The following is a 25,527-nucleotide window of genomic DNA, read 5'->3' as shown; positions in this document are numbered from 1 at the left end:
AACGCGTAAACAAAAAAGCGACCAATGATAACATTTAATCATAATAATTTATATTGCAATTAAATGCGACGCAGTGTGTGAGAGACTTATCATTTTTGTTTAAAAATATTATGTAAAAAGATTCCCTGGATAGTAGAAATGTTAATTCTAAAAGGAAAAATAGTTTACAAATTACTTACCGAAATAATTGTCGTTAACTGCAATCATGCGTTGATGCGAATTGTTAGAACGCATGGAAATAGAACAAGTATTAGTGTATTAAAGTTATGATTACTAATATGATTACTAGTAATTTACGCTCACACACGACGCCACAGTATGTAATTATTATTAATAATACATGGAAACTACTGCGTTATTCGGCTTCAGTAAATTGTTAAAATCACGCCAATTCAGTCTGGAAATATTAGGTTAATATACCTTGAGAGAAATCAATTTGAAAGTATCAAGTTATTCCTTGGCCATTTTTATAAAACAAGCCCAGAAAGAACGTTGACATATACACGCCGAGAAAATAGAAGCTCAAAGTTCAGCATTCGAATACAACACCGCAAATGCATCTAAACTGTTAACCGCATTTAGAACATGGCCCGACACCTATTTCGAGATGAGAATAAGCATAACATATTTAGAAATTGGAACATTTGTCTGTGGGCAAGGAACAGACAGACTGGCTTGTACTAGACTGAGATCTAAGGAATAATTAAATGGCAAATAGAGAATAGATATTTCCACTGGCATGTTGATTATTGCTCCTTAGTCCTTTTACTCATAGAGTATAGTCACTAGAACATCAACTTACTTGAACATTTTGGATTGCAATGTGTGCACATATTGTGCTATTTGTGAAAAAAAAATATGCTTTGTGTATACAGAAATCCTCAGAAGTTTATTTTTATATTTATTTACTACATCAGTAGAACCTCTTATAATTTGTAATAGGTGTCAGGCAAATAACAACAACATAAGCAACATCAGTTACCGTCTATAATATTAATACTACAACAAAAAAGAATAACGCAAAATAACCATGTATTAAATAAAATAACATACAATGGCTCCTGTTTGAGCGAACATGAAAATAAAACTTTTATAAGGCAAGAAAAGTAATGTATTGTACAACATCCGTTTCTGTTTCGAAATGCTTGCAACACTCGCTCATTGGTAGAATTACGAAACAACATTAATTTTTCGAGCAAATTTTAGAACAATATATTTTCCTTGCCTTATAAAGTCAGCAGCACATTAACTAAATATCGCACGTAAGGTAGTAAAAAGCTGTTAAAAATATATTAAGCTTTAAAGATGAATATTTACAAAGGCCAGCATGCCGCTTTGTTAAAAAAAAAACAAGTTAATTAGTACTTTATACAAGAATCTTTCTAAGTACGTTTAACTAAACAATTATAGAGTACAACTGCAAGGTAGTTATCTAGATACCAATCATATCAAAGACCTCATATTGAGTCTCGAATCCTCGTGTACAATCCATATCTTTTACTTAGATTCCGGTCACAAGAAACGGTGACAACGATATCACAGTAATTTAATCGACCTATCAAAATAAATCTATAGAATATTAATTCCGAGTGTTGAAACTCTTCAGACGTCAAGTTTTTTAACTCGACAAACCTTTCAAGGAGATCAAGTTTTCGCTTTTGGAATTTTTCTATAATTATCATGAATATTCAATTAATTTGAATTATAAATATAACATGATAATGTAACTGTGTCTCCGGTTGTTAAATATTTTTTGTCATATGAAAATAAGTTTGGTAGGAACTAAAATAATAAAAACCTAATGCAGTTAGGTTTTAAAGCATTCTATAGCTGCTATAGCGCAAGCGGTTGTCCACTATAGTCATATCATTTGAAATAAATAACTTGAGGTGGTCTAATTTAGGAAAACCTCTTGACCGGGTTAATGTAACCAAGACTAAGGCAAATCTTACGCGATCAAGCTTAAAAATGACCAATACTTGTACTTTAAGCTCGGTCGAGGTTAGAACTAAGAAATATTTTCTTCTAAAAATGTTTGAGCGTGTTTAGACTTTTCCAGATTATGTTCAGATTCAGATATTTAAGCCAACTGAATCGCTTGCAAGCTAATATGCAATAACTAATCGAGTACCTACATATCTGAGGTGGATGATTATTCTACAACTTCATATGTATATAGAGGTATTTTAATATGGGAAGCAAAAAATCATACACCTATATATTTTCACTACTCTAATAACATTTTAGTTTGGAAATGAATAAGTGATCTTTGTATATATTTTTTAGTATAAAGGAATGATCCCTACACCTCAAAAGTATGGATAATACGCCTACGTGGACTGTTAAGACATTGACATAGCACTTACCAGATGATGCGTATTCTCCTGGATGTACCCAACTACCTATAAATCACAATATTCACATATAAAGATAATTATATATAACAATATTAGTGCCAGACCTTCTTTCCTTCCGACAGGTATTCGGCTGGAATGACTAGTTTCATTAAATCTAGTATTCTGTGCGGGAGTTGTGTTCATTTGTGTGTGCAAGTAATATGATCAGTATTCATCAGGCCAGGTAGACCCGTAAGATTCTTGATAGAAAATTTGAAAGAACTACTTTCTGTCCTCCGGGAATCGAATCCGGGACTTTAGCGCAGCAACAGCACCCAATCTGGGTCTGTTCTGTCTAGTCTGGGTCGGTAGGACAGGTGTTTAGTGTTAGGTCTTAGTACATGTTTCTTGACATGAAGATCGGTGGACTCCGAAGTAAACAGTATAAAGGTGCTTCTAAGATCTTCTTGCTTCTTTTGATCGATGAAACTAAACAATACTTCAAATTAAAAATTTCTGAATTTCCTTAAAAATCTCATTGGGTTCTCCATATCTCCGTATGTGACCAAAAAAATGACTAACTAGTAATCAGTAAATATGGTCGATATCACTATTATAGAAAAATAATCTTCAACGTGACAGGAAGGATATCATTAGCAATCCATAACCTTCTCATGCACTGTTCATTAGTTTGTTCTAAGCGTATCATACCTGTGATATCTGTGTCTTCTCCCTCCACAATACCAGGGTCCACATCTTGGAAGGCGAGCTCTTGGTATAGAGTATTCCCACTACGCTTCTCACTTTTTGTTTGAGATTTACCCGTGTTCGGAGCATTAAGAGGCGCTACAGGTGATGTTGCCTGAAATACAAAATATAATCTTAAAAGAAACTGCCTTATAATAACACTAGTGTAAATAAGTCAGTAATAGATGCCTGGGGCATTGAAACGTAACATAACACTTTTCAGCAACATTAATCGAGAATTGATTGGAGATCTATTCGTGCACTCATATGACTATAATAACCGAAATTTTATATTTCTAATGCAAGAAATCAATTTAAGTAGAAACATACACGCAACTCTTACAACCAATTATATTACCGCCAAAATATACGCAACCTTGAGTAACAATACAAGTAGCTGGCAATCATAATAAAATACTAACTTCTTAAAATATATTAATTTTAGAAATAAGATTTCATATTTGGAAACGTCAATTTTATGACAGCATGACATTCGGGAGCTGTCAAGTCAAAGTGAATTGCTGATAAAATGTTATGTTATTCAGTTAATTTATCTATGTTATTTATAATATTATCTTCAGTGATGAGTAAAGTGGGATGCATAAAATGCTATCAGTGCTCGTCTGTGCAGGACCGTGGCTGTTTTAAATATAACTTGAATAGTGCGTACTTGAGGGACTGTAAGGCTAATGGGAGAGTCCCGGCAATTTGTCGATCACTGTCCCAAGTGAATTACTTTACTCCAGGACAAGACGTGACAGTAGTGAGAGAATGTGCGTATGTGTACGATTCACCGTTACAATGCGCCTTATCGAAGTTCGGCACAATACATTACTCGTATGTATGCGAATGCAATGAAGACGGGTGCAACGATGCCGCTAATGCTCGTTCAAATTGGAAGATACTTTTTTTCGCTCTACTGATTTCAACGGTTTATGTTCGTGTAAATAAGGAATAAATTTCATTGTAATGTAATACGTAGTAAATGGCCTATTTGTTTGTAAGGTGTTAAGTTATGATTATACGAGTAATTTATTTTTATGTTGTTTTTTTTTTCACTTTCACTGAATTAATTATTTGTGTGCTGGATTTGGTTCCATTATTTTAATGAAAACACATTCAAGCCTTATATAAACCCCAGTAAAAAAAAAATCCTCAAACGTAAGGTAGGCAAGGACCGAAATCATCTGTTCGGTGTAATAATGTTAATAGATCAAGACTAACACAACGTAATAAAATGGTTATATCACAAATCCGCATTTATTAAAATAAAACATGAAAAAATAAAAAAAACAGACTCAATAAAAAATAGTCTAGCCAACAGCTGCTAACCGAATGACATGCTAATTCAATTCTATAACAATCTACATTCACTATAGGATTGATATTCTGTTAGATGTATTTTAAGATACGTCTGCATTGCCCGCAATACGCATCCCCTCTCCTGCATACCGAGACGATACAACGTACAATAATATGTTGAGAAAAGGAAATATTTGTATACTCTCCCTAAGCATATTAATAGAAACATAAATTTACCTACCTATATCCGATTTGAGTGAAATGATAACCATAATTTTATAAATCGTCTACAGATAAGTAACTTTACGTTCAAGTCGCTTTCGCTAAAAGATAGTTAAAGTACCCCGGTCCTGCAATAATAGAAGTCCGTGCCCTAAATCATAGTACAAAATATATTTAAGCATAGTCTTCATTTCCCCACCTGACTCTGTTGGGTGATAGGATCGGTCTGGTGAGCACATTCTACAGTCCTGACGGCAGCCAAGTCGGAGCCAGTGGGAGGTGATGGTGGTGATGAAGACAAGCTCACAGGGCTGCCAGGCATACTCTCAGTCTGTTCCACTGCATGCATAGAACTTTCTAGAGACGCGAACCCGAAGGATATTGGACCTGTGGAGAACAAACAACAAGTTATTTTTTTACTTACCCTACTGTTAGGCACAATTGTAGAAAGTGCAGACATATTGTTACAGATTAGTTAATATCTTATATGATGTATATTGGAAACATTGAAACTAGAATGGAACCTAGCAACAAAGTTAAAAGCGCATTCATCATCGTTAACGGCATAACTGAAACTTGGCCTGTCCATTAAACCAATAATAGTTGCAAACTTTGAGTATGCAAACATGTAATGCAGTTCTCACCACCGCAGAGCATCCCACTATTAGTTTCAGAATACAAACAGTTTCTCATTGTAGCAGACATGAGAACGTTTAACTATTCATATTTATTCACGATATATATTTTTGTATTGAATTGAAAATAATTGTATAATCCCTTTATTTTCCATTTTAGGGATTATTTCTAATCGTCTAAGTATTGATACACCTAGAGATGTTTATGAATTTATTTTTGACTAGCTGACCCGCGCAACTTCGCTTGCGTCACATAAGAGAATCATAATTTTCCCCGTTTTTGTAACATTTTTCACTACTCTGCTCCTATTGGTCGTAGCGTGATGATATATAGCCTATAGCCTTCCTCGATAAATGGGCTATCTAACACTGAAAGAATTTTTCAAATCGGACCAGTAGTTCCCGAGATTAGCGCGTTCAAACAAACAAACTCTTCAGCTTTATAATATTAGTATAGATATTGGTTTTTTAACAACAGTACCACAATCAGCAGTGCATTTTTTATTCAAAGTAACACCCTAAAAGTGCAATATAATTGAGTAATTAGCTTATAAGGCTATTACGTAATCATCTCTGCGCCGTAATAAAAAAGGCACGTGGTAAAAAAGTATGAGGCTCATTGCTCCAATGTTTTTAATTTTTGCACACCCGGTTCCAATCAAAATATCTATGGTTAGGGATAGATTCATGAACGATGTTACTATTCAACAACTTATTATTGTTTTGATTAAATAGGCTTATCCCGGCATGTTATATCGACGATAACCGATTGCGGATATAATTAGACAATCAGTCCGTTTGTCCTCGGAAGTCTTCTCTTAATTTGTACTTCCACCTCAGTCACGTGTGGGTGACACAGCCGCTAATTGAAACGTTAACTACCTCATTAATACAAAGTGGTTAACCTGTAGTGGTGCAGTTAGGTAATGCGTTTTATACAACCCAAAGCCAGCTTTCAACTTGAATACATTAGTAAATGGAGTACTTTTTATTATTTCCGATGCAAACCACAAAACTGACTATACTGAACATTTAAACGCAGATAATAAGGAAAGAAACTAGTAATTCTAATATATATTATTCAGTATTATTTTCAACTATTCAGTAGCAATTAAAAGTTTTTCAATTGGCCACCGCAATTAACAAAGTACTTGAGATATTTTTTTCTCGTTTAACCTTGCCTACTTGCCCTAGTTGTCTAACACACAATAAAAAAATGGTCGATAACCGAGTCCAGCCAGTTAGTCAGTCCATGTATTCACACTTCGTTAGACGAAAAAAGTTATGCTTTAATTCAATTTTACGGCCAGCTAGCTTACTGCAACTTGGTTTAGTATTTATCTTATTCATAAAATAATCCTGCATACTAAATTATGAGAGTAACAGGAAACAGCAGCTAATCATAACACATCTGCAGACCAATTAAAAAATCCTTCAAGTCTGCATTCATCAGACTTATCTAGAACCAATAATCTCATTCAATAAGACCTTCTTTTATCCTAGGGGAGCCGAGATACTGCAATAAAGAAAATTCTATACAATTTGCGGGGAAACCATTGTTGGAAAACCTAATTGAAAAATCGCATCCTTATAGCTCCCTTTCTTACTGAACACTACGTCTCTGTCAGTTAAGGCGACCGGCAGGCTCCCAACGGAATTGTTAGTCTCGGAGTTCACAAATTGGCTGTTCATCTCCAATCTATCGTGGCCTCGCTGATCGCCCCGACTTATTGGATAGAAGCAACAGGGCAGTGCGAGCTGAGGTTTTTATTAAATTGAATTCCGATATACGGGAACTGGGGCAATATGAGTGTGTTAAGGCAAGCGCGTTTCTCAATAGCAATTTATAAATTCTAGAGTAATGAAAGAAAAATATTTTTCATTTAAGTTATTGGTTGAATATGTCTATTTGAGGGTAGCAAAATTGCAGAGAGAAATACGAGTATAATATCAGATAGCTTGACATTGTGGGTTACGAAACGATTTTAGAATTGCAATGACTGAAATTCTCTTTAAACGGTGAAACGAACTGCATGCAACGCGAGGGGTTCTTTAGTATATGCATACTATGCATTATCCTTATTCAAATCCCGTGAGTATCATATGACCCAGTTTTACTGCCTTGTTTAATGCACGGAACAACTTATTTTGTTCAAGCATAAGCATTTACGCTTAAAAACATCCTCGTACGAGCTCGTTTCATACACTAACTAGGCATATATTTACGCTCTTCAGTGTAAAGCTTTAGACATACAGACACGAGCATAAATATACGTACGCTGTCATATTATACAGTAACAAAATAATAATTAAATATACATAATACTTTTACAAAAATATTGATGCGGTCGGAATTGACTGTGTCGATTTTCCATTGAGATTAAAATTAAATGTTCAAAAGAAACAGTTATCTATAAAATAGCTTTACACTACACAGTGATTGTAAGAATTAAGATAAATCATTTGTGGTGAACCTACAATCTATCGTTACAAACGTTTTAAGACTGAAATCTTTACTATTGCTGCATATTGCTCGCGACTGTATCTGTGACAATATCTCTTGGAAATAAGTTCATGGTAAATCGAGCCGAAGCATGCAAAACGCTGGGGCGCCGGCTTCGAACCAGTCAACTGCTAACATACGTGATGTTATCGTCCTTAAGACAGGGTAAATTTACTTATATACTCTTTGTACCCATCTCTATGAAAGCTGGTAGACTGATTCTGACCTAGTTCACATATAGGGTATCTACTCTAGCACCCGCGCTCTACAAACGCACCGGTTGCCCTAGAAAATCCAGGTTTCTGGAAGCAAAACAATAAAATAAAAACTGCTCATATTTTATAACGAACCGTGTAGAGGAATCGAGCTTTAGCGACAAAAAGTTGTACTTTCTTTTTACATTCTAAGAGTACAGCATCAAGTCTACCTAGTTAACAAAGAAGGAATAAAAAGAGTAACAAAGTTTTATAAATATCCTCTACTATGAGCTTTCTACGCCACTCTTCATTAAGAAAAAAGTCGATCGATTGCGTCGCGTTGATTAATAGGTGTACGCAGAGCCAGCCAATCAAAATGCAAACTAAGGATATGCATACGACCCACTTAATTCAAAGACATATTATACAAGAATGGATAATACAATTTACACTTGAGTGGCTCATCTACCTATTTTGTTGGCCAGCTGTGACATAGAAAACGGGTTTTTCTTATTTCCTTCTATCTATAGCTCATCGATAATAAGAAATAGACCTGCACACAGATTGGATTCATAATCCATTATCTTACTTTTTTGAGCACATTAATATGATTGCGTAGTTTAGAATTTATAAGGTCAATAGTTAATAATGTTATCCCAAAACTTGTCAGAGCATTGTACACTTTAAATGTATACACAATTTCTCAGCTATACATAGGTTGAACAATAATTTCAACCGATGCGATGGACTGAGATGGTAGGATACGAGTTATGCAGTAACTATATTTTCTATGTGTGCTCTTCAATACTTTCAACACACTGCACTATTCTAACCTATGATTTCAATTTCAAGCATGAAAATCCATTCAACTGCTACAGAATGATTGGATTACAATGTTCCACCTGTCCAAACACTAATCCAGCTTTGACAAAGGCGGTTCAATCAATAGACGGCGAGGTATTTGTAGTCTCGCACTGAGATAACTCAACGATTACAAAAGGTTCCAACGTTTTACATAGTTTGAATGAATTCGAGTTACCAGTGAACTAGCAGAGACATATATTTTATGACTAACAAACGGGTTCGTAAATAGTTTTCACTCACAAAGTTTGCTTACCGCTGTGTTCTGAAAACTGCATACTCACGATACTTTTAATTTTGTGGGATGTTATTGTGGCTATTGTATTAGCATCACAACTTTCATGAGCGCTAGAATTTTTAATTTGCCCACTAAGTGCCTTATGACGCATAACTTTAGCAATAGCAGTCTCGAAACTTAGCTCAGACTAACCGGACAGATGTCAGCAACTGTTACTCACATTGCATATTAAAGCATAGTGTATTTCTGGAGCTGCAAAATTGCAGACGAGTTGCGGTACATAAGTATACATTACTGTAAATAGAGATATTTATGAGGCTTTCAACTTACCGCTAGATCTCATGGGGTTGAGACCAAGTCTGCCGCGGACCTCGCCTCTGTCGCTTGCAGTGCTCATCAGGAGTTTGGTTCGTTCCATATAATCAACGTGGGTCTTGAACAGTTCATTGTACCGCTCGTGCAGTTTCGAGTATTCCTGTAGGCAAAGATTTACCATATTAAAAAAGCATTGTTTACATAATTACAAAAGAATCAAGCAGGAACTTAAAAATTGCAAACGTAATCAAAACTCTAAACTCTCAAATATTTGTTATTTCGTAGATAGATTATAGTGCGATTATGTTGATTTTTCCGAATCGTAAACCTCTGAAATTTTCATAGAAGGTGTGTTCGAGTCATATTCCATACATGGACCACGCACTAAAAAGATTTTTATGCAATATCCTATTTTAATACGGCCAATTTTTCAATTCGCAAAACTATAATGTGAAAATTCGCTTTTGGCATTCGATTGATGTGGGTATTGCATTTATTTAATGTATGTCATAGCGGTTTTTACGGACCAATGGAAATAATTTCCGAGGAGGGGTAGATTCAATTTATTTAATGGAATATTAAGACGACATCTTGTAAGGAAAATATATTTCTCATCTTTAAAACCCAACTAGTAAGACGACCTATTCGTAGAAACGGACTTAATCCAACGAAGTATCCGCGGTACAAAGAGTAATCTCTTAGATCAAAGATGGTCTGGAAAAACAGCAAAGATACTTTCCCACAGTCCCTCAGTCACCGTCGCAGTCGGTCTGAGTTCAAATGCTATCTCAAACGTAAATACATGCACTTACTTAATACTTATAATGAAGTGAGAAAACTAAAATAGCATGTATTTCATTCCCATAAAAAGCAAATTACTATTTCGTAAAATGCGTACAACGTAACAGTTCTTATAAAATTAAAAAAAATAGATTAAAATGAATTAAAACTGAAAATAAAGACATCACACACACACACACACACACACACACACACACACACACACACACACACACACACACACACAAGAAGTTTGTTACGGTGAATGCGTGATCATCATATTCCAATAAATTGGTGATGTTATCAACCGAGTAGTCGAAGTAATTTGATTGGTGTGAATACGGATGTTTTGGATCCGCGATTCCATTATTATTCAGCGTGCCGGTTACATGTTTAGTATTTGAAACAGTAAATTATAGTGCATTAACTAGGTATCTACTTACTTAGGATACTTCCTTACATTTTACTAAATGTTGTTCATTCTAAGGTTATGAAAAGATTACAGAGCTATCGATTTCTGATTTGTTTTAAGAACAATGATCTGACACGGATTACAAACTCAACGCAATTGTTAGTTAAAAAACAAAGCCTCAACTTATTTATCAAATGAACCATTAAGTACGGAGCGATAGAGTAGCACTTTCTCGATGTACTTCGGAGACGTAGACACTTTCTCAGTGCACTTTACAGAGAGATATACTCTAAACTTAAATATTACATTTGTCGAAAATAGTAGACAAATTTTCGTTCACCGAAGGAAATAACTTTACAAAATGACCTGACGTCGAGTATAGTTAAGTAGCAGTAAGATCCACCCAGCCTTTGGCCGCCTCTCACATGACCCTTGCGAAGTGATAGAGCACTTTATTTATAGCCGAGTCCGTCGAGCCCGACAAGATTTCTCATTCACCAGTTTATCTCTGTTTATTAAAAACAAGAACGAATTTGAATGAAAACACGTATTTTGAAGCTTAAACTATTCCATGCTTTAATTGAAAGCGTCGACCTGCCTCATTAAAATGTATTCGTAAAATAATTACCGCAGCGGTTAGTAGCATTTGACCTGTTTTTTTTAACTACGCTATAGTTTATATAAAAAATAAACGTTATTGGATTAGGAAAAGAGGATTAAATTGTGTTTGTTTGTGTTTTCTTATCGACAACTTAAGCCGCGTCTGTAGTACAGGTTTGACGGCGATACATTCAACAGTCTCTAGTAGAAAAAAGTAATTGGTGTAAAAGAGGCTTAGTATTAAAAAGTAACTCTGAAGAGGTGTTTTTCGTTCACTAAATAAAACGGATCTGGAATATTAAAGACATTATTTTTTATTCAGGTGACGACAATGACATTTCAAGAATTTCAGTCTTAACTGGAATAAAGGCACATGGTAAACCACTTACTTTAATGAGAATTTCTCTGAACCAGAAAGGCTTCACGACTTTCTTTGATCCTCCTACTTTTGTGCCAAAGGTAGCCAATCATCCGGGATAATGTATGTTTCTACGAGTAACGAACTTTAAGAATACGTTGGGTAGTTTTACAAACCATCAATATAGATAAAACATACTTAACTTTTTTTATAATACATCGTAGTAGCTAGTTAACTACCTATAGCACAAGTGAAATCAAACCACTCTGTGCGAAGTTTTAAGCGCTTCGTCTACATTACATTTAGAGGCACAAAAACCTCGATCTCGCGTTACATATTTAAAATGTGCTAAGTCATGTAACTCTAGATTCATTTGTACGTACTTGCGAGCGTTACTGAGAATCTGGATCAGATTCAAACACGCCACAGAAACTCGGCTTACGAGTCTATATAGGGGGAACTATATTTTAACCAACATTATCAGAATTTTAAAGTAATGTCTCAAATTATATAACATTACAACTGGTACTCTATTTTTTTGCTGTGTTGTTTACAAAAAACGATTCTATGACCACTACATGAATGTAGTTGAATATTTCAAACATTTGTTAGTCAGATGCCTGATGATGAATGTTTTAATCACTTTTCGAAAAAGCTAGATCCGCGATGCAATACATTCTACTACATAGGTTTTATAATAGACTAAACAAAAGGCAATTCACACAAAATATCGCTTATTATTATTTTCAGATCCACGTTTACCTAGACATAATACGAACAACGGAGAGTCAAGATAATTGGCTTGTTCTTGTCAGAATAATGGCGTCTGCAATGTTTTCTCTGCAGCTGGCAGATTATACAATAAAGAACTGTCTTTATCAATTACATAGTACTACCCACTATGCTCCCTTATTATAATAGTTTTTAAAGTTGATAAAAACTGGCGTTGGCGTAGTTTATTTACTAAAAATAACTGTATTTTTAACTCCGCCTTGACACTAAGCGGTCGATATGCTAGAAGATGTGTTTCGATCAATCAGGCGATCGAATAATCTTATCTTTTGACTGCAGATCGATGGTGACGAACCGAGAGTCGACAAGTGTCATTGGCCAATTCTCGATTGATCCTTGACCATTAGTCAATGACAAATCGGATCCTCCCGCCTTTTTCTTAATAGATTCAATCATTAATATCCATTATCAGAGACTTTAATACACAGCTGGATATCGTACTATGTTCAATTGTATATTATTGCAATGTCCTTACCTTTTTCAGTTCATTTTCTCGTTCTTCGAGCCTGCTGGCGTGGTCCAAGGAGTTCTTATGCTTGAGCTCCAACATCCTCACTATGCTATCTAGGGCCTCCAGCCTGCCGGTCAGTTCTTTTCGTTCGCCTTCGAAGTGGTCTTCTGCTTCCAGAAGCTGCAAAAAAGCAGAAATTTTAATGTCGGTTTTGGATTGTTTATTTGAATTGTAGTGGCAGTATTTTATGGTGCTTAAATAAGCTATAGCTTATTTTAAAGTAACAATTGACAGATTCTATTGTAATAAAAAATATACTAACTACAATATACGAACGTGCAACACATATTCGAAAACTGACTAAAAGTGAAACTAAAGTCTTCATGCATATTCATAAATATTTAATACGGGAAAAACGACACAAATCAGAATGAATATGGGTGAAGTAAAATATTGATTAAACTACAGACTTTTTTATCGCCCGGAACGAAAAGCAGACAAACCACTTCTAGAAATGTACTTTAATCGATATCAGTGACACTCACAAAGAAAATCTACCGCGATACAAGGACACTGTTGAATGTGGTTGAATAGCGAAGGCACCTAATAAGGATTCATTTTATGCCGGAAGGTGCGCTACTAACTATATAACAAGAAAAAAGATAATGGTTTTGTTCTGCAATTTATGACTCACTTCAATTATTTCAGTTATTAAACGAAATACAAGGATGTTCAGTTAACAATCCGTGCCAGTAACTAATTTGACGAACATTTGTTTTAAGATTATTTTATAGTCGAACTAAAATAAAGTGAAAAACCTTTGCCTCATTTCTATATATTTAACCAAAGATTACATAAAAACGAATTTTTAAGATTGCTTAAGCTTATTCTAAACTATTTTTACCAACGGAATATGATCTATTCATTGCCAAATTTCCGGTAACGTAATTCCTTCAACATTCAGAACCGACACGAGATACATATATCCACGATTTTTCAGAAACCATTATTTATTAAAGTTACGCGAAAAAAAATAACGAAAGTATTTTTCAGTCAATGCGAAGGCCAGCTTACAGGTTGAGCAATATTATACGTATTGCGTACAAAATTCGTACAATATTACAATATAATTACATATCATCTACAAAGTTCAATGCCCATTACTCTTATACAGTTGTTACAAAGGTACAGGAAAATTGTTTATACGTGGTTTTAATTTAACGTTAAATCTTTATTATCCTGGATAATATTTATAATAATAATAGGTAGGATATAAATAAACAAAATGCAATCATTTCAATTAGTAATGGGTGAGCTGGTCTGTAAAAATATCCCAGTGGCTAAATACGGGTTCAGGACTCCGTATTCCCGCAAAAACTGTTTCAAATAACTCTCAGACATGCAAGTTCTCCTCGTGGTATTTTTCTGCACCGTTGAAGCAAGTAGAATTTTTAACCATAACTTCCGAGTGCGTTGCCTAGGATTTGAACCATAGGTGCTTAGGTAATACATGAGTGTGTGTGGGACTATCTCAGGGTATTTCTATATAACAGGATGTAGTTGTTTTATCCTGTAATACCGTTTACAATATGGAAGGTTAAAAGGATAAAACATTATTTCTAGTAACATTATGAAATGACTGCTGACAGCGTAAACACTAGTTCGGTTGGGACACCAGATTTTTAATCATAATGGTCATAATAATTGAAGTGGATCTACATCGTTACACCAAAATGCAACCTTCAAAATTAAGGAACTTCTTCATATTCTACATTCAGAGATTTATTAGTTTCTACTTTTGTTTCGCATAAAAATAAGCGATCTAGATATTGAAATGAACCGAACTAAGTGAAATTGACGTCTCCAATAAAATATTGTCTATTTTTCCTAGGCATATTGAGGTCAGATTGTCTACAATCATTAGTTGAACTAGTCTGAATTCGATGTAATAATAAAATCCACATTCCTAAAATATACAAGTTCTGTTGATATTTTTTAGAACCATTCTACCAACTATTAGCAGCAAAATAATGATGTCGGTGAGATATTATCGTCAAAGTAATTAAAAACGAACAAGCACAATATCTCCAACAAGAAGCCGGTGAAGGTACTTACGGTAACAACTTTGTTAATTGCAAAGCTCAACCAAGTTACACTTCAAGTGTATCCTTTTATAAAAGTTTAAATGAACTTTTATACACAATTTTCTTTCAATTACGTAATATTTTTTATATTCGTAACTTTGTATTTATGTCAGCGTTTTGACGTCCTTCCTACTGTAAACTCTGCGATATAAATGCGAATATTTGTTATATTCAATTAATTCCTAACGTAACATTTTTCGCAATATCCTGTAACGAGATTTTTATTATAACACGCGACACAGACTGATTAACGACAGTTATTATTATGACTTTTATGATGCAATTATATAGGGTCTAAACATATAGGACTACGATAAAAATTGATCGGGAAGAAAAAAGTACACGAGCAAAGGTTGCAGCGGTGGGATAATACAGACCATCAGTAACAAATAACAGTAATTAAATAGATAAAAGTCTACTGGGGTCTACAACCCATGACTCTGATTCGGAATCTTGGACTTGATAACAAGATTTTTTAATAGGTAGATCTATGAAGTTGTTTCCGCACAACATTATATTCTCTTGGGACTAGATATAGACTACGACAAGTCAACAATTAGTCACAGTTAGGACTTCGACAGGCCGCGCCGAGTCGGTGCAGTAGCCGACTGGAATAATTTAGCATCACAAGTAGGTACTACACCCTTCGTCTCAATTCCGCGCCAATCTATACCGACGATAGACTGATTGGGACCAGACTAGAATCGTGAGATAATACGTTAACAACGAGCGGTTGTGAAGTTCACTTTAATACAGGTACTACGCGCTCTTCAATCTACATAATAAAGTTTAAAAATACCCGCGGTTTTTGTATTCCAACGGGGATTGGTTAATTAAATTTTTCCGTATAAGCGTAGGTCTGCAACAGACGACGTAACCACATTGTTTTAATTTAAAACCAATCTAGATTAAAAGTCCGATAAATTAATTAGTTTTATTTACAGAATGCATCAGTTATATTTGCGCCAGATGTATTTTACACATACTAGATGTTGGCATGAAAGTCAGGAGAACTTAGAATGGGGAATAAATTATTGCTAGGTATTCTTGATATGACATACAAAAATGAATTTTACTCAAATTGCAGTAAGAGACTATGCTATCAATGTTGATAAATAACTGGCTAGATTTGACATGCAGTTTTGTATTTTTTCTTTAGTTATAAAAGTACAATGGTAATAATGATTATATATTTGCTGTGACATACATTTACCTGACTAGCAATACATGACTCATTAAAGTTATCAATATATCAACAGTCGTTACAGCACTGAGATAACAGCATTTATCATTACGTATAACAGTTAGAGGCATGAAAATAGAAATCTATAACAATTAATCAATTAATATGTTACTTTACCAACATAATTTAGGTGATTTTTTATCATTACTGTGTACTGAGAAAAAGAAAATTTAGATAATATTGGAAACCTAGGTAGGTACATAGGTATTTCTTCGATTATGTTTTTACTCAATAAAAACCAATCCCCTTTAGGCGCTCATATACTATAACATTTTGTATATGGGAAGATGCCACCAAAGCAAATAAAAGTACATGAAACACTGCATTGTGCTTAGACAACAAGCTCATTATTTTCTCATTAAGTAGAAGAAATTAAAAGTTATTTCTATTTACCAATATTGACATACTTTATTTTGATAATACTGATTAATTATTACATTAAGAAACTGTCCAATGTGGGAACTCAGTGATGTATCAAGTCTAAATGCATATTATTCATTACTTTGACATAACTGTCATGTCAATATATGAAGTGCTAAATTCTTTACCTGCCTTATGTGAGTATGCAAGTTTAGGATTATCATGATATTTGTACATATAATACATACAAACATAGATAAATCATATATTTATAGGGAGAGACCAAAGAACCCCACTTGGTACGATTATTACAAATTTCCCTTGCCTCTCACATGCATATGTCTTGTGATACAGACCCATATCACATATAAGAATGTTGAATTAATATATGTTTACATTGTCATGTATTAGTAAGTTTTTGTCCCAGCACAGAAAAAATTGGCCAGTAATTACTCGAGGACAAATAGAGAACATATTTAATAGTTTTAATATGATTCAGTGTAGACCAGTCTGTTTTTCCTTTTATAAACAGATGTTTGTTACACACTAGAGATAGAACACACTAGATACAAGATAGTAAATATTTCAAGATGTGTGGATGTGAATGAAGCGAGGGAAGTTTGTGGTTATCGTACCAAGTGGTGTTCTTATGTCACTGCATACACTTTTGGGAAAAGGGCATTATTGTTTTTTGCATGTATGTACTACATATATGTTTATATACACTTGTGAAGATAAATATGACTATAAAAATACCTATTAATGGAAAATTTTTATAAAAAATTGTTGGCCAATATTTAATAGGTTTACCTTTATCAAAGTTTAAACAAATGATAGTATGATAGAACAGAAGCAATGCTTATGTCTGTGAATATGTTTTATTTAATAAATTTAATAAGCAACAATACTTTATGCAATAAATTTAAATTTGCAAAGAGGTGAGAATCTGCTACATTTTGCCACATATAAATGAAATCTAAATACATTTGAGCGTTCAATTGATTCAGCAGACATAATGCAGAAGAAGCCTATACATAAAGGTGGCTAGAAAATCTACATCCATACTGAATTGAAGATTTTACATATGTATAGACTTTTTTGTAAACAAAATGACAATAACATTTGTGAATGATCTCAGTAAGTAAAACTCTATTGTAATTGTAATGTATGTTTTTAATAACTTCTATGCTAGATATTTCTTAGAATAAAAATCTAGGAAGTGATAAACAAAATATTCAAGATTTAGATGCAAATGTGTACTGATAACATTGTGAAATAGGTACAAACTAACTTTCTAGAATAAGAATAAAATGTAGTAGCCTAGAATGGTTCTAATCTGATTACCTAGTCTTTGTATAAGCCTTGCAAGATCCTATCAGTAAGTTCAGTAGTGCATCAAGTAGGTTCCAAACTATTACATATTGCATGCAAAATGAACTATTTTAAACACAAAAGAAGCATAAACTATGCACAGCAAGTTGACACAATAAGAGCAACAGAAAATTGTACATGCAACTACATTATCTTGTTATCAAACAGGTACTTTTAATAAGAGAGGTACAAATAAATAGATGCTTGTAAACAATAACATAAATCACTACATGTCAAACAACACAGATCATTGTGATATATACTTAGCCTTGATACCATTAACTGGGGCCTATTTGACTAATTATGTAGGAGAGCAACTAAAACACCTTGTTCACCTTGGGATTCAGATAACAGAATGGATTGCACATTCCACAAACAAAATAAGTTTTAAAATACTGAGCACCTATCAATAACACTCACAATAACAATAACAACTATATGCGTGTTTTAGATGTAAAGTTCGCTTAACTACTAAATACGTTCTAAGACAGCCTTGTGATGCAAAACAAAGGAAGAGAATCAAGGTTCAATCTTTACGAAAATTGTATTGTTCACTCACCTTCTGCTCCGCGTGCTTCCTCGCCGCCTTCTCGCGCTCATATTGCGTGACTAGCTGCTCGTTATCCTCCCGCAACAGTTCCAGCTCCACTTCATGTTCCTGGTTCGTCTGGTAGGCCGAGTCCAAACACTCCAGCACGTTCACCAGCAGAGGCATCAACGTTTTCACTACATCTTCGTCGTATCGGGATATCATACGTTCGAACTCCTGGTATATGCTCCCTGCTAGCGACTGGACCTTCTCCGACATCACAACGTGGGAGTCTTCATGGGTCCCATATATCGTCTCCGAAGAATCCTCGTAATTCATTGTGGAAACAAGTTATAGTACAGTTGGGAAATAAGAAATTACTTGCACTCCCGCAACACAAGGGCGTCTAATTAAGATTTTCTTCAAACATGATTATGTAGTGGGTAATATTATTTGATGACGCGATCGATGAGTGACTTCAAAAAAAGTGCTCCATAAGGTGTTAATTTACATTACGACCATATTATTCTGTATTACATTATATATTAATTGATAACTAACGACACAAAAATACACAGTCACTTGACTGCGTAAATATTGAAGGAAAAGAAAATACGGTTTACGGTCACACCATGTCTTGTCTGATTGAGGTCTTTTAGCTGACTGTTGAAAAAAAAAGTTGACGGTGAATGTTGTCGATGATATTGGTTGGCAGCCCTACATCGTTTCCGGGTGTATGACTAAAAGGGACATCTCCAAAATAATTGTTTAAAAATAGTAAGTTATAAGGATTTATGATTACTAAAGTGATTACAAAAAGATATTATTATATCATTCTCTGCTACTGGTACAGAAAATTCGAATATTATCTAACACTTATCTAACATATTGTATGCATTTAAAACGAACCGACATGTTTCAGAAATATAAAAAAACTCAAGATTACATACCTGATGTATGAATATAACTTTACGATACCAACCAAGACGCAAAACAAAATAGAACTAACATTACACTTCCAACAGTTATTTGTTTCCTAAGTTCCTAATAGTATTGCTAATAGTTGCTCAACAAAGTTATTTCCTACAATATAACTTGGTCGGGGTCATTGGCTATTTTCACTTGAATTCATTACAAACTTTTATCTATGTGATTGTTTTTAGCGAGTACCTACTAGAATTAATAGTTAACAGTTAGATTTTTTTAAAAGGATTTGTTGAATAGCAATCAACTGCCTTATTACAAACATAAATTAAAAATTATGCATTGCATAAATTCGTCACAATTCTAAAATTCACACAAAAAACACAATATGAATAATTTAAATTTTTGTAAGTCTCAGTATATTTTTACTATAGTGAAATGTCTGTAAAATTACGCCACCTAGTTTCTGTTAAAATTAAATGAAAATATCAAAATTATTCGATCGAGCTATAAGAATGAATGACTGGTTGAACTTTACGAGAATGTTATGTTTATTGGATTTTTGGAGCTAGCAACATGCAATATTCTGTCAAAAATACTTGCTTGAGTCGTCCCACGTCATGGCTAAAACTTTGTTGACTTTTCAAAAATTATTATGTCGTAGCTTTGAATTAAATTAATTTTACAGTTACTTACGCGTTGATGTCCTCGAAGTGATTTGTGAATTAAAAACTCTGCTAGTAAATTTGAAACACTCATAGTTTTAAAAATTAAAAGTCTAGTCAGGAGGCATTCTTTGGATCTTCGGAATTTGGAGTTTCTCGCGTGAAAATTATAATATTAGGCACAATGCAGAGTAAAAAGTCGGTAATTTGGGCCTACGTTCTGTGGTTGTTCGGTGGTATATTTGGAGTCCATCATTTCTACTTGAGAAGAGACAGACATGCATTCGTTTGGTGGACTACTTTGGGTGGTTTTGGTGTCGGCTGGCTGGGCGAAATATTTAGAATCCCGAGGTATGTGAGAGATGCCAACGAAGATCCAAAGCATATGGAAGAGCTTATCAACAGAATGTCCAAGAATAAAAAGGTAAATCATAAAGTTTCATACATGATTGGTTCTAACAAACTTTTCTAATCTACTTAACACTTCTGGGTCACCAATATGTGAAAATGGTCAATGGGTCCAATTTGAAGTTTTAGGTACTTTTCTTCTAATTAGCTGTTTAACATGCCTTGGAAATTCACATACCATCTTATTACAGCATGGCACAACAATATTCTGAATAATGGAAATCATCTCCTTGCAATGTTTTAGAGTATTAGTAGAAATTGTCAATGTGGATAGTTATGATGCATGATGTAGTTTTTATATTTATTGTATGTTCCTACCTAACTTGGAAAATTACACCTAAATTCCTTATATGCTTTAATTTTTTAAGAATATTTGTATAATGGGGTAAAGATTTAGGTCTTGAGTATGACAAAATTAAAACAACTTTTTTGATTTGAGATTGACATGCAAAATACTTAATTATTACGTAAGCTTCTCAGTCATTATGGATGTTGTCAAAAAGAAATAAAATACACAATGGTGTATCAGAGATCAAAGTAAATATTTTTGATAACTTGAAAGAAACAAGTATTTTGTAAACCTAAATTTTATGTATAATACTACTAACTTCTACTATACTTGTACTAATGTTATTCTAAACACTAACTAACTTTCTTTTTAAATGGAATAATACATATAAGTATCTATATTCTCTATTAACTAGATATCTTCTATTTCAAAGACCACAGCTGGCATTTGGGGATAGCTGAATATTGTACTGTAAGTATGTACATATATTGTGCTTCTAATGTGCTTTGCATCTTTTTAACATCTGTGCTTGTTTATGTCTTTCTCAGGAGTATGTCCCCTTATTTATTCTTATCTATATTTGTAACATTCAAGCTTAACATAAATATTTTATGAAAATTCTATGTTTAACCACATAATTCCATGAATCACCATAAAATATGCGTAAGTATCTACTACAAAATCAAACATTTTATCCATCTACATATCAAACAAGGTCCTGTACCTTAATACAAAATGCAAATATATTTTCTGTCTGGATGTTTTCCAATATCACTGAAGTTGTTTATGGTTACACACTTTCACAGTAATCATTGGTTATCATTTACATTCTAACATTCATTTTGCCGTGAAAAACTTTGTAAGATTGGAATGTACTCTTTAACATGGTATAGTGTTTGTTTTTTAAACTTATGTTTTCTTTGACAAAAGCTGTGCTCTAATGTTTATGGTGTTTTCTCTGCTCTAGTAAACAGTGTGATTGTAGGTATGAAAATCATACATGAAAACTTTCTGGTAGTACTGAAACAGGCAAAAATCTTGTACAAAAAGATGTCAACGGTTGTTTAACAGTCATTTGGATCCCTGGTCATTATTTGGTCTCATACTGCATTGTCACTCATGTTGTGAAGTACTTACAATGTGCATATGGAAAAGACTAACTATACCATCGAAATTTTCACTATCAAGCTACATTTGAATGAATTATAAGGTCAATAACCCTTCCAAACATTCATTTCTACACTATAAATAGTACATCTAGCAATGTCTTGTTTGTTTGTTGACTTTATGAGCAAAGTTGGGATGGTGTATTACTATAATAATTTTGTTTCGTTCCCCAGCCACCATTCTCAATGAATCGTTTTACTGGTATGCTGATGGTTGGCTATTCTTGGGGTCAAATGGTGATGTTTGCGATTCCTCTTGATGACTTCTGGGGCATCAATCTGAGGTACCTCAACCTTCTCATACCATTGGCCGCAGCTCTGGGTAAGTATCATTCAATATTGGTTACTCTTTCTTCCCCCTCTACATTCTCAGCTAACACAGTTGTCAATATATTGACATTGATAAGTATACAAATACATCAAATAATGTGTATTTGTTAACCATACTCATTCAGTTTTTCTATTGTTAGTACGGGCATTATTTTAAAGCTATTGAAGAGATAAATACTTATACTCATTTTGTCCTATGCACAGGTGTGTGGACGGTAGGCAACATTGGCCGCGAGCAAGGGGGTCTGAAATGGCCACTGATAGCTGCGTACGCAGCCTATCCCATCCGCTACTACATCTACGACGAGACCGTGTGGTTTACACTCATGGTCCTTGCTTCTGCCCTCGTATTTGACTCCTTCTCGAAAGAGTGGAGGAGAAGGCCTCAGAAGAGCAACATTGTGAAGTAAGTACTTGTTAATCAATATTAAGAGTGAGACAGTACTGAGCAATGTATCTATACTAATATTATAAAGCTGAAGAGTTTGTTTGTTTGTTTGTTTGTTTGTTTGTTTGTTTGAACGCGCTAATCTCAGGAACTACTGGTCCGATTTGGAAAATTCTTTCAGTATTAGATAGACCATTTATCGAGGAAGGCTATAGGCTATATATCATCACGGTAGGACCAATAGGAGCAGAGTAGCAATAAAAAATGTTACAAAAACGGGGAAAATTTTGACCCATTCTCTCCTATGTGACGCAAGTGAAGTTGCGTGGGTCAGCTAGTTAACAAGAAGCTGACAATACACTATTAGAATACCATACCCATACTCTCAAAATATCAATCCAAATTAACATACTCCGAGCAACTTATGTATTAAAAGTAGAATAATAGCAATCCATTTGATTTTCAATCATTCTTAGTATGTTTTACATAAGTGTATCCATTCTAGGCTACAGAATAAATCAACGATCCATTTGTTTTTAGTTTTTACCTTGTTGTACATATATGTATTCTTTCTAGGCGTGTGGTGATCCTGGGTCTGTGTGCCTGCCTGTACCTGTCTCTGTGGTGCAGTTACTTGTACTTCCACGGTACTATCACTGACAGCGAGGGCGACGAAGTACCAATTTACGAGGCTCTGCATCATTTCTTCACTAGTCCATGGTAAGAATTACTTATTAAGTATTATTTGATCAGCCAAGGACTTTTAGCTAATATGAATGGACACCATCCCCCATAGGCCATACCAACAGACCCAATAATGATAGCAGTGGGTTCTATTTGGTATGAATTCTTAACTGATAAGCAGCCATACTCTACTGCCACTAAAGCCATTCTGAGTATCTGGATGCATTCTTGATAAGTCTTTATTTCATCTACTAATCTGAAATTACCTAGTCCAAAATCAATAATTGGGGCTGAGATTAAACTGTCTTCATTGCTTCATAGTTGCTGATACTTATTCATTTGCAGGTGGTTGGATGTGAAACAATGCCTGATCGATACATACCAGTATGCCCAGCACCATGGCTGGTATGAGGTGTGGAAGCAGATCATTGACCTTTCTGACCCACATGGAGAACAAAATGCTTTCAAGGTAAGACACTTCCTACACTGCAGTTTAGATTGCTCCAAGAAGTCCTTGTGTTTCTGATTCCTGTACCTATAATAACTAGTGGCCATTACCACTAAGCGAGGCAGATATAGACGATATAGGTTTAGTTAAAGCCAATGTTTGTTGCATTTTATAGAAACCGAAAATCTTTTTATTCTACCTATATGAATATTTCTATCCCTATGTTTAAAAAGTTGTTAAAAATGGCTGGCAGTCAAATAAACTTACTTTTTATAAATCCATAAAAGAAATCTATTAAGTGTAAATTTGCGATAAATGTACGTGACAAATCGAATTATACGAATGCGTGATATGAGAAATGAAATTTGTAAGACATTGAAGTCACGTAATGATATACCGCGTCACAAATAATTACTCAATACTCGATAAAATGTACGTTTTTAATCATTTTCTATTTTGTGCACATTTGTATAGTAATGTTACTACTTATGTGGCAAATGACTGAAGAAGTTATTTTTTGGAAATACTATGGCACAAGTACAGCTTGCTTTTTGGGTGTTATCGTACTAATACGAATAATACGTAAACCAGTTAAGTACATATAAATATACCTGTGATATCAATAACATGTAAACTAGTTACAGATATTGATACATGTATTATCATTACCAAATACTGCCGTACCGGTTTGCAGGAAATTGAAATGTTGTAACATATAACATAACTTAACTGTATCTTTATCAGCAAATTCTCAATATCGTAAAACGTTTAATATTATGTTTAACATTTATGTTACATCATTTCAGGTACTCGGCGTCGGACCAGACGCATCGCAGCAAGAAATAACATCGACGTGGAGGAAACTATCGCGAGAGAACCACCCAGACAAGGTGAAGGACGAGAAGGCAAGGAGGGCCGCACAAGAGCGCTTCATGGAGATCCAACAAGCCTACGAGATACTCTCCAACAGCAAACACAGAAGGAACAGGCGAAACAAGAAGGATAACTCTGAACCTAGGAAAGATGAAATGTAGTATTCAAGAAAGGGTATGGTTATTCTAAAGTTTTCTAACAAGCTGCGCGTTTTGTTTATTTAGAGGAGCTGTGCGTAAGACTACGGCTGTTTTTTCTTTAATTTCATTCCTTTATGTATTCTCTTTGTATTATTAAAGTATTACAATATCAATGCTGAGCATAGGTCTAGCTTGAAGTATATCGCCAGGAAATCTAAATGTCATGAACTGTATAACAAAAGACGCATTTGTATGCAAATCTAGATATTTTCTAAAGGAAAAAGGAAACATATTTTTATAAATGTCTCAACATGTAAACATTGACATGTTTGTATCAATGATAAAGATTTCTAGATACCATCTTTGTATTGTGCCTATGACATACAATGGGTACTAAAATGTAACAATATATGACTTAAACTATACCTAGTATGCTCTAGTCTTGAACTTGTAAACCTTATTCTATTTAGAAATGATCTTTAACTGCAACGTGACTCAAGGAAAAACAGTATATTATCAATATACCAACATCTGATAGGACTCTCACGTGGCATTGTTTATTTTAGTCACAACTCTTTATCTTCTGATATTTCATACTTTGTTTAAAGCAATATAGACTTAAAGCAAAACCGAATATATTTTAAGTGTTTTTCTCATTTTTGTTAGTACATCTTTTAACAGCGGCACATTTTAAGTAGAACAATCATGATATTCTGTTTAAACAAAAGTGAATCTTTTGTCAATATTTTCTAGTTACATATGAGTCATATTACTCTTAATTACTATGTATTTTATAAACTCATAGAAATGAAATGT

General features: G+C 34.1%; 2 protein-coding genes across 8 annotated transcripts in view; one reads left to right on the top strand and one right to left on the bottom strand.

Moving 5' to 3' along the window:
- syd (JNK-interacting protein syd) overlaps positions 1-19,481 on the bottom strand; it is a 39,329-nt gene extending 19,848 nt beyond the window's left edge. The window contains exons 1-8 of one of the 7 annotated variants that reach the window (XM_076135477.1): positions 19,347-19,481; positions 18,427-18,723; positions 12,774-12,929; positions 9,372-9,516; positions 4,807-4,994; positions 3,048-3,198; positions 2,367-2,402; positions 180-197 (exon numbers count right to left, since the gene is read on the bottom strand). In XM_076135477.1, the coding sequence (XP_075991592.1) occupies positions 180-197; positions 2,367-2,402; positions 3,048-3,198; positions 4,807-4,994; positions 9,372-9,516; positions 12,774-12,929; positions 18,427-18,675 (943 nt within the window). In that variant the 5' untranslated portion in view covers positions 18,676-18,723; positions 19,347-19,481. Of the gene's footprint in view, positions 1-179; positions 198-2,366; positions 2,403-3,047; positions 3,199-4,806; positions 4,995-9,371; positions 9,517-12,773; positions 12,930-18,426; positions 19,215-19,346 lie in introns of those variants that run through there. The other 6 variants (XM_076135473.1, XM_076135476.1, XM_076135472.1 and 3 more) reach the window with 6 other exon arrangements.
- A 443-nt stretch (positions 19,482-19,924) lies between these two features.
- The window catches only part of wus (TM2 and DnaJ domain-containing protein wurst), a 7,255-nt gene continuing 1,652 nt past the window's right edge, over positions 19,925-25,527 (top strand). The window contains exons 1-6 of the mRNA XM_076134977.1: positions 19,925-20,409; positions 22,023-22,170; positions 22,383-22,584; positions 23,143-23,286; positions 23,596-23,719; positions 24,505-25,527. The exon at positions 24,505-25,527 is cut by the window's right edge and continues 1,652 nt beyond it. Coding sequence (XP_075991092.1) covers positions 20,170-20,409; positions 22,023-22,170; positions 22,383-22,584; positions 23,143-23,286; positions 23,596-23,719; positions 24,505-24,732 — 1,086 coding nt within the window. The 5' untranslated portion in view covers positions 19,925-20,169 and the 3' untranslated portion in view covers positions 24,733-25,527. The remainder of the gene's footprint in view (positions 20,410-22,022; positions 22,171-22,382; positions 22,585-23,142; positions 23,287-23,595; positions 23,720-24,504) is intronic.

This window comes from Anticarsia gemmatalis, chromosome Z (assembly GCF_050436995.1).
Source record: "Anticarsia gemmatalis isolate Benzon Research Colony breed Stoneville strain chromosome Z, ilAntGemm2 primary, whole genome shotgun sequence".
In the NCBI taxonomy this organism is placed as follows: Eukaryota; Metazoa; Arthropoda; class Insecta; order Lepidoptera; family Erebidae; genus Anticarsia; species Anticarsia gemmatalis.
The sequence above is the reverse complement of the archived record's forward strand: the minus strand, read 5'-3'. Positions and strand labels throughout refer to the sequence as shown.